At 47.3% G+C, this 12,123-nt stretch overlaps 1 protein-coding gene across 6 annotated transcripts in view; it reads right to left on the bottom strand.

The window, feature by feature from the left end:
• The window catches only part of TXNDC11 (thioredoxin domain containing 11), a 68,063-nt gene that overhangs the window by 54,850 nt on the left and 1,090 nt on the right, over positions 1 to 12,123 (bottom strand). For 2 of the 6 annotated variants that reach the window (XM_055242747.2, XM_055242746.2), the window contains exons 2-3: positions 3,646 to 3,862; positions 1,607 to 1,704 (exon numbers count right to left, since the gene is read on the bottom strand). In XM_055242747.2, the coding sequence (XP_055098722.1) occupies positions 1,607 to 1,704; positions 3,646 to 3,862 (315 nt within the window). Of the gene's footprint in view, positions 1 to 1,606; positions 1,705 to 3,645; positions 3,863 to 11,790; positions 12,116 to 12,123 lie in introns of those variants that run through there. The other 4 variants (XM_063618198.1, XM_063618200.1, XM_063618199.1 and 1 more) reach the window with 3 other exon arrangements.

The raw sequence follows: 12,123 nt of genomic DNA, 5'->3' as shown, positions 1-12,123 counted from the left end.
CCAAAAAGAAATTCAAGGACCTCAGCAGGGCAAGCTCATCATCCCGTTTCAGAGCACAGAGTTAAGTACACCACCTTACACTTACCTTTAAAACAAAAACAGTAACTCTGAGAAAGTATTCCTGTATCCAAAAAAACCTGTACTTCAACCTTCCATGTAAAGGCAGAACCTCCAAGTTACTGGCCAAAAAGTGGGGAAGAAATCTGAAAATGGTCTTAGTGGTCCCTAAGCAAAAATGGCTTCGTACTACAAATATTAAAATACAAACATCTAATATCCAGAGGAAAATGTGGGGGTAGAGATGGGGTATAAAAGTGTGTTTTTGCCCAAATACTATCTAATAGTTCCTGGGACTCAATACTATGTGCCAGACAACAGTTTATGTTACAGACATGGAAATGGGATGGAATGTGACAGAGAACCCACAAATCATTGTTTGTGCATGTTTGCTATAAATCCCCATTGATTATGGCCCAAGAAGTTTAGAAGGAAAAAGGAAAGCTCTCTACTGATCAAATCTCCTTTACCCATTTTACTTTCAACAAACTTCAAGCCAATCACCGTGAACAAAGTCCAAAGTCCTATCTCCTATCTCCAAAACTCTTCAAGTCAGATTTTTAAATATTACTTATCATTCACAGCAGGGTCTAGGCTGTACTCTAGTACAGCCTAGATCGAGACCAGCCTGGCAACATGGTAAAACCCCATCTCTACTAAAAATACAAAAATTAGCCGGGCATGGTGGCAGGCACCTGTAATCCCAGCTACTTGGGAGGCTGAGGCAGGAGAACTGCTTGAACCCTGAGGCAGAGGCTGCAGTGAGCCAAGATTGCACCATTGCACTCCAGCCTGGGCAACAAAAGCTAAACTCCGTCTCAAACAAAAAATTAAATAAGACAAAATAAAACTCTTTCCGTTTTTCAGCCCTCTTTGTGACTTTAGAATTGTGGACATGGGTGGTGAAACCCCGTCTCTGCTAAAAATACAAAAAAAATTAGCTGGGCGTGGTGGCACACGCCTGTAGTCCCAACTACTTGGGAGGCTGAAGCAGGAGAATGGCATGAACCCGGAAGGCCGAGCTTGCAGTGAGCAGAGATCATGCCACTGCACTCCAGCCTGGGCAACAGAGTGAGACTCTGTCTCAAAAAAAAAAAAAAAAAAAAAAGTTGTGGACATGGGACTGTGTACCTGCAGTAATTTTCTTCCCAATAGAATAGATGGTAAGATACACTCTGGACTCTGCTATGCCTCCAGGTGAAAGGATAAGAAATTTGATGTATTTTTACAAAACACTCTTATGATATCTGAAATACATTGGAGTAATTGGTACTTTTAAAAACAATGCTGTAAAATGTGTAATGACATGAAAAGATGCTCAAAAAAGTGAGAAAAGCAGTTTAGGAAATCGTATTACTGCCTGATCTCATGTTTAGCTTTAAAAAGGGGGGTGGATTATCCAGATCTTTTTTTTTTAATTTTTGCTTATCTGTATTATCTGAATTTTCTATAGTGAATATCTAATACTTTAATATAGAAAAAACACAAAATTCATTTATAAACTGGCAAACTAAACTGGAATGAGAAACACTATTTAAAAAGTTCTTACCTCCGATGATACAGATATATTACAGGAAAATAAAAGAAGTGTTTCTGTTTTCTGCATTTCCCCTGGTTCCACCAACAGTTAATTGCCACAAACAACACCTGCAGAGCCAAAAAAGGTTTTCAAATGAGTATGAATAACAACTGAAAAGTTACCAAGATTTAAAAGACGAAATTTAAAAACGGAACCATTCCTCTCTCACTGAAACAGAATCTATGAAAAAAACTGTTTCGAGTTTTCAAAGGTCATCATTTATCACTAAAACAAAAAAGAAAGACATACTCTTATCTATGATGTCCAGCCAGGGCTTGGACTGTGTTTACCAATCTTACCATGCAATACAGTTCAAAAGATTTCTGTGTGTTTCCAAAAATAAACCCACTTTTTTCCCTATTGAGTACATGGAATAGTAAGCTCTCAATTTGGAAGGAGCTGAAAATTTTTTTTTAAAAAAAAGGAGCAGCAGTCACTGGATTGCACTATAACCCCCACCACCTGTCACTACGTGATCGTAAACAAACTGCTTCACCCCTGACGCCTGCGGTCCTGCTTCAGAAAAACAGGGCTGACAGCATGGGCTTGCAAAGTGGTTGAGAATTAGCACGGGGCCCAGCACACCAGAATATTATTATTATACTAATGCCATCACTCAGAAGGACATAGTTTAGGCTGACAGGTAGCTAATTCACACTTACTAATAAAACACAATAGATTTCCCTCTTGTGCCCAATATGGGCAACGTGAACTTTGTTCTCTAAATTTGGAAGGCTCCACAGTTTCTAAGAAAAACCAACTGAGAGTTCCAAATGAACTTCTGCAACTCGGCTGCCTACACAAGTTACTTCAGATCAGTGGTTCTTGGCAGGAGAGTATTAGAAATCTGTGGGATGCTTTTTGCTTACTGCAATGACTGGGGGAAGCTACAGTCCATATGTAGGGCAGGGGTGTTTGCAGATGTCCTGCTACACTCAAACCTGCTTTGCACACAGAAGAGTCATCCATTGCATTTCAGAGGAGTTCAAAATGCCTGCCAAACACTGATGTTGGGGAAAAACTGTTATTATCCAAGCCCAGAACCTAGCTCCATTTTACATGTCAATCTAAAGCATGCTTTTTGTGTTTACTGAATTTTTCAGGAATGCAACTTCTGTGTAAACTGAGAGCAGAAAGGGCTTTGTGTAGTTCAGGATTTTACCAAGATTGTTCACCATTTAGGATAATCAATTACTAAGAGCAATGTCCATGTGGCAGGTAAGTCACCCACGTATCACCTTTATCAGTCTACGTTCGTAACTATCCCATTCACAGTGGTTCTACATAAAGGTATATGGACCTGTTCTGACCGTGCACTTACATACTAAAATACATATCATTTAGTTACAAATTACTTTCTCCCCGCCTCGCCTTTATGTTACAATCAGTGCATTACATTATTTTGAAATTATATGTATAGGAAAACTTTATCATCTATGAATTCCTTTTCAGAAAGAAAGGGAGACATCACAAAATACTTATTTTCTAAAGCACAACTGGGGTCCACTGGGCTGAAAACCACTGCCATAACAGGTGCCTTATTTGCCTATATATCTTTCTTACCTAGCCCAAAGGTGGCATTCCTTATCTGCTGAATATAGTTCTGGTCCACATATTAAAAAGGTCGGCCTTGTTACAATGCAGTCATATCACACATACATGTTCTTACCTAAAATACGCAACTAGCAAGTATCAAATCGATATGCAAGAACTAGGATTTTCAGTCCCTCGACCTTTTTCAATGCTGAAACCAAACAGTATGGAACCCCAGGTTAAGCACTGGCCTGTGTTACGAGATTCAGAATCTGCTCCCACACTTGCCTCAGACTACAATCGCCACAGGTGGAAATCCTTTCTGTTGCTTTATAGAAAGCTCTGTAACTTAGAAAGGTCTCCTGGAGTTCACCTTGGCAAAGTCTGCCCGTTGGGCAAGGTGTCTCTGTGGGGACATCCTGCCCTACATATAGGACTGACAGTCATTTGATTCTTAAGCTGAATGTGAGCATTACCTGATCTGAAAGCCGACTTGCTGCTTGCTCAATTTCTGCCCTGGCAGCGATGGACTGTCCACACCAAGGGGCATAGAAGAACAGCAGTACCACCTCTGAATCCCGGCGAACGTACTCTGCATAGTCCAGCTGCCCCTGGAAGAGGTCAAGGACTGGAGACCTCGGGGAGAAAAAGCTGACAGGTGGCTTTGCTGGTATTATCACATCTTTTGCTCGACTAAAAAAGAGCAAACACAGAAAAGATTGCTTAGTTCATCTTCTTCTAAAAATAGCTCTGTGGAAGTAGAATGAAGCTTAAAAGAAAAATCCTCTTTTGAATAAGAAAATGGAGTCCCAAAATCACTGCCCTAGAAAGGCAACATCTGGCTAAGCAAATGCAAGACATGAATAATATGTTGGAAACAATTCTCTGAGATTCTGTCCCCTAGGTGTAGGCTGGAAGGGCAGTGGAGAGCAGAGAAGGATGTCTCTGAATAATCCATATTCCTGCTCCCCACACCGCAAAGACTTCATCCTCCTTTTTCTGCAGCCTGGCTCTCCACAGAAGCCACCTGTCTCCAGGGCTTTAGAGCCACCAGCATGCGAGCTCAGAATGACGGTGATGGAGCATGTACACTCCACTAACAAGATTTCCACGGGAGATGCTTACAATCAACTCAACTTTGAGAAAACATTAAGCTTATTAGCTGGAGTTGGCTTGTACTTATCCAGGGCATTCAGGTAACAGTAACAATTAAACAATAATATACGTTCCTCCTGATATGTATCATAATCCTAAGACTAATGAAGATAAGTAACAAAGCAACAGCCTATTTAACTGGAAAATGGGCTTTTTGAACACTTGAGCTTCCCACAAGAAACAGATCAGGAGGAAAAAGAAAAGAACACTGAACAAACAAGTGGTCAGAAGTAACTTTCCTCATCAAGACCTAAAGGTCTAGGCCCAGGCTGCATCCCACCAAGTAGAAGTAAACACCCTGAGCTGTCCATGCATCTGCACTCACATACCACAAAACCATTAGAGCAGCTTTGCTAAGAAACAAATGAGACCCAATTATGCACTATCTAAACGAGATAGAGAACATAAACATGGAAACCTAAAGTGCGATGAACCCCAAAGAAAGTAAAGGAGACCAGGCGCGGTGACTCACACCTGTAATTCCAGCACTTTAGGAGGCCGAGGCAGGCAGATCTCCTGAGGTCAGGAGTTCAAGACCAGCCTGGCCAACATGGTGAAACCCCGTCTCTACTCAAAGTAAAAAAGTAGCTGGGCGTGGTGATGGGTGCCTGTAATCCCAACTACTTGGGAAGCTGAGACATAAGAATCACTTGAACCTGGGAGGCGGAGGTTGCAGTGAGCCGAGATTGCGCCATTGCGCTCCAGCCTAGGTGACTAGAACAAAACTCCATCTAAAAAAAAAAGAAAGAAAGAAAGTAAAGGAACAAGAAAAGAACAAAAGCCAGATGGTACAGATGGAAAACAAGGAGCACGAAGGTAGACTTAAACCCAACTACTCAACAATTACGTTAAATATAAAAGGAGGGGCCAGGAGTGGTGGCTCATGCCTGTAATCCCAGCACTTTGGGAAGCCGAGCCGGGCAGATCACGAGGTCAGGAGATTGAGACCATCCTAGCTGACACAGTGAAACCCCGTCTCTACTGAAAAAATACAAAAAATTAGCCGGGCGTGGTGGCACACGCCTGTAGTCCCAGCTACTCAGGAGGCTGAGGCAGGAGAACAGTGGAGGTTGCAGTGAGCCAAGATCACGCCACCACACTCAGCCTGGGCAACACAGCGAGACTACGTCTCTCCAAAGAAAAAAAAAAGGAAGCAACCTAATTAGGAGGAGCAGACTGCCACACAGGATAAAGCAAGACCCAATTATGCACTATCTAAACGACATATATCTTAAATATAAAGACACAGGATAAAGGCATAAGGATGGGAAAAGAAAAACTATGTAAACAGTAAGCATAAGAAAGCTGGCACGACTCATGAGGTAAAATGATAAACTGGGGTATATTCTTACCCCAGTTTACTTAAATGTTACTCCACAATAAAAACAAAAAACAAAACCTACTCATATATACTATAACTTGGACGAGTCTCAAAATGATTATGCTGAGTGAAAAAGGTGCTAAAGAGTACATGCACTATGACTGCATTTATATGAAATTCCAGAACAGGCAAAAGTATTCAGCGGAGCAAGCCACCTATTTATTCACTCAAACTAATATTTTAACCTTCAGTCAGAGAGCTTTCAGTCTATGCAGAATGCCTTCATAACCTGAAAAACTCAATCACTTACACAATTATTCAAAAATTCTTTACTGAGCAGCTGTGACTGTGCTTTGGGCACAAGCAGTGAGGCTGCGGCAGCTAGCACTGTGTGTTGTGGAGGAGATCACTTTCTAGGGGAAGAAAACAGGAAAAACATCAAATGTGTAAACAATAAAAATACACAAAATGCTCGCTATGTGAAAAATTTAACAAGGTGATGTACAGAAGGACAGGGTAGCTCCTCTGATGGAATGGTGGCTTGGGAGGTGCCATAATTTAAGCTCTGAGACCTGAATGACAAGAAGATAGCCACGTAAGAGGTGGGGAGGACACTACAGGAAAAAAAAAAAAAAAAGACACGTTTTCAAGAGATCCAAAATTCTGCTCTTTGGAGAAAATTACTTTTCTACCATTCAAACTGCATATGGCCAGCCAAGCGTCATGGCTCACGCCTGTAATCCCTGCACTTCAGGAGACCGAGGAAGGTAGACCACATGAGGTCAGGAGTTTCAGACCAGCCTGACCAACACCGTGAAACCCCATTTCTACTAAAAATACAAAATTAACTGGGCATGGTGGTGCACACCTGTAATCCCAGCCACTTGGGAGGCGGAGGCAGGAGAATCGCTTGAACACAGGAGGCGGAGGTTGCAGTGAGCCAAGATCATGCCATTGCACTCCAGCCTGGGAAAAAAGAGCAAAACTGCATCTCAAAAGAAAAAAAATGCAATGTAAGCATCAAATAATGCAACCTGAGGAAAAATGTAGGTCTGACAGCCAACGAAAGGATAAAGAGCAACTCAGTAATTTTGCTCTGCATATTCAGAAGCATTCCTAAATGAACCAGATAAAGTACAAGGCCAATCAAAAATCAAATATTGGCCAGGGAGAAGAAACACTAGCCTCTACTCTATCAGAAACATTGGTGAGTTTCTATTTAACTCATCAATCTGCTTCACATTTTAGAGAAACTATACTGCTTCACATTTTAGAGAAACTATACATAGAGCAAAGATTTCCTGCAGCTATGAGGGGTATGTTTCGAGTACAAAAAACTCAAGAGTTGGTTGCATATAAGGCCTGTTGTTGCTGAGCCAGTAGCATGTGCCTATAGTCCCAGCTACTACACTCAGGAGGCTGAGGCAGGAGAATTACTTGAGTCCCGCAGTTTCAGGCTGTAGCATGCCATAATTGCACCTGTGAATAGCCACTGCACTCCGGCATGGGCAACATAAAAAAAAGACCTGTTGAAACCCCAATTTTCCTATGAAATTCACACCCTACGTCACTTCCTTGCAAAGACCACTCGAGGCAGCTTTGAAATTACAAAATGGAATAAAGCAAAATAAATACATGTATACATACATATGCATCCACACACAGACAATTTTTTTTCCCTCCAAATCAAGGTAAAAGAAAGGCGAGTAGGATGAAGAGATGCAGGTAAGTAAAGATTAGATGCCCAGAAATCCACAGTTACTCACTGTGGCTCAACCTCAAATCAACCTTTTCCATATTAGCTGGTTTGAACTCAGCCAAGCCACAGACATTGAAGAAAGCAGTCATTTATTTCAAGCCTGGAGCTGTTCATAAAAATTAAATTAAAAAAAAAAAATCCTAGGCCGGGCGCGGTGGCTCACACCTGTAATCCCAGCACTTTGGGAGGCCAAGGTAGGACCACCTGAGGTCAGGAGTTCAAGACCACCCTGGTCAACATGGTGAAACCCCACCTCTACTAAAAATACAAAAATTAGCTTGGCATGGTGGCGCGCACCTGTAATCCCAGCTACTTGGGAGGCTGAGGCAGGAGAATCACTTGGTCCCAGGAGGTGGAGGTTGCGGTGAGCCGAGATAAAAAAAAAAAATCCTCCCTTCCTCCCTTCCTTCCTTCCTTCCTTCCTTCCTTTCTTTCTTTCTTTCCCTCTCTGGCCCACACTACAATCTACTCGGCTTGCTGCTGCCCGCGCCACGGACTGCCTGGGACTGCCGGCGCGCGCCACCGCTGCCTGCCTTTTCTCCTTTGGATGCAGGCACGCGTTCGCCATCTTGGCCACGCTGGTCACCAGCTCCTGACGCCGAGTGCTCTGCCCGCCTCAGCCTCCCGAGGTACTGGGACTACAGACGGAGTCTCGCTCACCCAGTGCTCGGTGTTCCCGGGCTGGAGTGCGGTGGCGTGGTCTGGCCTCGCGGCAGCCTCTACCCCCCGGCCGCCTGCCTTGGCCTGCCAGGGTGCTGGGATTGCAGCCCCTGCCCGGCTGCCGCCCCATCTGGAAGGTGGGGAGCGCCTCTGCCCGGCCGCCCCGTCTGGGAGGTGAGGAGCACCTCTGCCCGGCCGCCCCGTCTGGGAAGTGAGGAGCGCCTCTGCCCGGCCGCCCTGACTGGGAAGTGAGGAGCGCCTCTGCCCGGCCACCCACCGTCTGGGAAGTGAGGAGCACCTCTGCCCGGCCACCCACCGTCTGGGAAGTGAGGAGCGCCTCTGCCCGGCCGCCCCGTCTGGGAAGTGAGGAGCGCCTCTGCCCGGCCACCCATCGTCTGGGAAGTGAGGAGCGCCTCTGCCCGGCCTCCCATCGTCTGGGAGGTGAGGAGCGCCTCTGCCCGGCCGCCCCGTCCGGGAGGAAGTGAGGAGCGCCTCTGCCCGGCCGCCCCGTCCGGGAAGAAGTGAGGAGCGCCTCTGCCCGGCCGCCCCGTCGGGGAAGAAGTGAGGAGCGCCTCTGCCCGGCCGCCCCGTCCGGGAAGAAGTGAGGAGCGCCTCTGCCCGGCCGCCCCGTCCGGGAAGAAGTGAGGAGCACCTCTGCCCGGGCGCCCCGTCCGGGAAGAAGTGAGGAGCGCCTCTGCCCGGCCGCCCCGTCCGGGAAGAAGTGAGGAGCGCCTCTGCCCGGCCGCCCCGTCCGGGAAGAAGTGAGGAGCGCCTCTGCCCGGCCGCCCCGTCTGGGAAGTGAGGAGCGCCTCTGCCCCGCCGCCCCGTCCAGGAAGAAATGAGGAGCGCCTCTGCCCGGGCGCCCCGTCCGGGAAGAAGTGAGGAGCGCCTCTGCCCGGCCGCCCCGTCCGGGAAGAAGTGAGGAGCGCCTCTGCCCGGCCGCCCCGTCCGGGAAGAAATGAGGAGCGCCTCTGCCCGGGCGCCCCATCCGGGAAGAAGTGAGGAGCGCCTCTGCCCGGCCGCCCCATCCGGGAAGAAGTGAGGAGCGCCTCTGCCCGGCCGCCCCGTCTGGGAAGTGAGGAGCGCCTCTGCCCGGCCACCCACCGTCTGGGAAGTGAGGAGCGCCTCTGCCCGGCCACCCACCGTCTGGGAAGTGAGGAGCGCCTCTGCCCGGCCACCCCGTCTGGGAAGTGAGGAGCGCCTCTGCCCGGCCGCCCCATCTGGGAGGTGAGGAGCGCCTCTGCCCGGCCACCCATCGTCTGGGAGGTGAGGAGCGCCTCTGCCCAGCCACCCATCGTCTGGGAGGTGAGGAGCGCCTCTGCCCGGCCGCCCCGTCCGGGAAGAAGTGAGGAGGGCCTCTGCCCGGCTGCCCCATCTGGGAAGTGAGGAGTGCCTCTGCCCGGCCACCCATCGTCTGGGAGGTGAGGAGCGCCTCTGCCCGGCCGCCCATCGTCTGGGAAGTGAGGAGCGCCTCTGCCCGGCCACCCATCGTCTGGGAGGTGAGGAGCGCCTCTGCCAGGCCGCCCCGTCTGGGAAGAAGTGAGGAGCGCCTCTGCCCGGCTGCCCCATCTGGGAAGTGAGGAGTGCCTCTGCCCGGCCACCCATCGTCTGGGAGGTGAGGAGCGCCTCTGCCCGGCCGCCCATCGTCTGGGAAGTGAGGAGCGCCTCTGCCCGGCCACCCATCGTCTGGGAAGTGGGGAGCGCCTCTGCCCGACCACCCATCGTCTGGGAAGTGAGGAGCGCCTCTGCCCGGCCACCTATCGTCTGGGAAGAAGTGAGGAGCGTCTCTGCCTGGCCGCCCCGTCTGGGAAGTGAGGAGCCCCTCTGCCCGGCCGCCCCGTGTCTGGGTAGAAGTGAGGAGCTCCTCTGCCTGGCCGCTCCGTCTGGGAGGTCTACCACGGAGGCCAGAAGCAATGTGGGGGCTGGACGTGGTGGCTCACGCCTGTGGTCCCGGCACTCTGGGGGGCGAGGCGGGTTGATCACTTTGGGCTAGGAGTTCGAGACCAGTCTGGCCAACTTGGCGAAACATGAAGAATACAACAGACAAACCAACCAACCAACTCAATGACAACAAAACAGGTCTACCCTGGAGTCATACTCTAATTTTCTCTATTTTCCTCCCTTTCTGATCCTTTATCCCACTTTCTTTTTCTTCCTCTTCCTTCTCCCTCTTCTTTGTCAAATAGAGGATTGAGTTATTATCACTGATCCATATAAAGTCCCTCTCTCATTTATTTTAACTCCCACCCCCATTTCTATTCCCCGACTTCCCATGTGCAACCTTCCTAATATGTTTGATACGCATCTTTTTGTTTGTATGTATTTTTAGAAAATGTTTATTGTTTTTGTATGCAAAAAAAATTAATAAAAAAAAAAAATCCTATTCTCCCTTAAGCCTATCTCTTTATTAAAGCAAAAATTTTAAAAGTGAACGAGGAAAAGGGGGATAGAAATGTTAGCCAGTTGCACAGCAATAAAGAGTATCATGACACCATTCAATCAAAGATGACCCTAAAAAAAATTAATCTGAGTCTATTAAAAGACTGTCAAATTTGCCAGTGACACAGAAAGAAGATGAAGCAGCAGCCATTTACTGGTTCACTCTCCTTGCCTGAAGCAAGAAAGGATCTCATTCTGCCTACTCTAGTAACTGGATTTACTCTCTTCCTTCCTTCTGAATCTCAAAGGACTTCCGTATCAATTAAGCCCTGCTGTCTCAGAACAAACATTAACCATTATTTCTATACTTTAACAAACGGATGTAAATAAACTCCACACCCCTGGAGGGGGGAACCTCTCTTCCTAATTTGAACCTAAATGTCACCTCGCAACACTCTACCTTGTAAAATACTTTGTACATTGTCCTTGTGGGAGACAAGAATAAAGTACAAGGTTAAGAATCTAGGAGGTCCTGACAGCAAAGGATTCAAATTCCAGCTCAGCCACTTAACACATAGGTGTGATTTGCGGCAGGTTCTGAAACATCACCAAGGCTGGACTCCTTCATCTGTGCACTGGGAAAGATAACAGTATATTCAAACTTTAATGGGGATTGTAAGATTTAAATGACACCCATACTAGGCTCTCAATTATGTACTAAATGAATAAATGCATACATGGAAACAGTGGTTCCCAAGCAGGCAATTTTGCTCCCAGGGGACATCTAACAATGTCTGAAGCCATTGTAGGTTGTTAGATCTTGTGGGGTGTGCTACTGGTATCTAGTGGGTAGAGGCCAGGGATGCTGCTAAAAATCCTACAGTGGTCAGGGCAGCCCCCAAAACACAGAATTATCTGACCCAAAATATCAACAGTGCTAAGACTGAGAAACCCTGCTGACAGTACCTGGCCTATGGAAAATGCTCACTGAGAGTTATTATAATTTATCTTTCCACTAAAATCCCCAATCTTTTGACACCTCTTTGACAACTGGCCACATATCGTGCTAAACTCAAAAATGTTCCGAGGTGAAATCACAGATATCATAGTAGCAATACAGATCTTATAAATTGGAATCCCAAAAGACTCACTGTGGATTTGGGAGACCAGAAGTACACCTGAAACATAGAGCAAATTTTGTATGTGTGTACATTCCTGAAAAGACACACATGAGCTTTCATTTTCCTACTCCCTACACCCCAGCCTACTGTCAGGCCTTTTTATCAATTCCAGGGAAACACCAAGCTTGTCCAGCCTCAGAACCTCTGCATTTGCTGTTCGCTCTACCTTGGAGACGCTCCCCCGGGATCTTCCCAGCGCTGGTCCCTTCTCCTTTTTGTATAAGCTTCAAATGTCACTTCCTTAGGAAGCCTTTCCTCACCGCCATCGTTTCTATGCCCTGCATAGCACTGAAGCTTTAAAAAATTATATTACATTTACTTCTTCACTGTCCCATCCACTCAAGGGAGCAAAGAGTTCACCCGGACGAGTGTCCGGCACATAGTAGGTGCAGATAAATAATCGTTAGATCAGGCCGGGTGCGGGGGCTCTCGCCTGTAATCCCAGCACTTTGGGAGGCCGAGACGGGTGGATCACGTGAGGTCAGGAGTTCGAGACCAG

The sequence above is a fragment of the Symphalangus syndactylus genome, chromosome 14 (genome assembly GCF_028878055.3).
Source record: "Symphalangus syndactylus isolate Jambi chromosome 14, NHGRI_mSymSyn1-v2.1_pri, whole genome shotgun sequence".
Taxonomy (NCBI): domain Eukaryota; kingdom Metazoa; phylum Chordata; class Mammalia; order Primates; family Hylobatidae; genus Symphalangus; species Symphalangus syndactylus.
The sequence above is the reverse complement of the archived record's forward strand: the minus strand, read 5'-3'. Positions and strand labels throughout refer to the sequence as shown.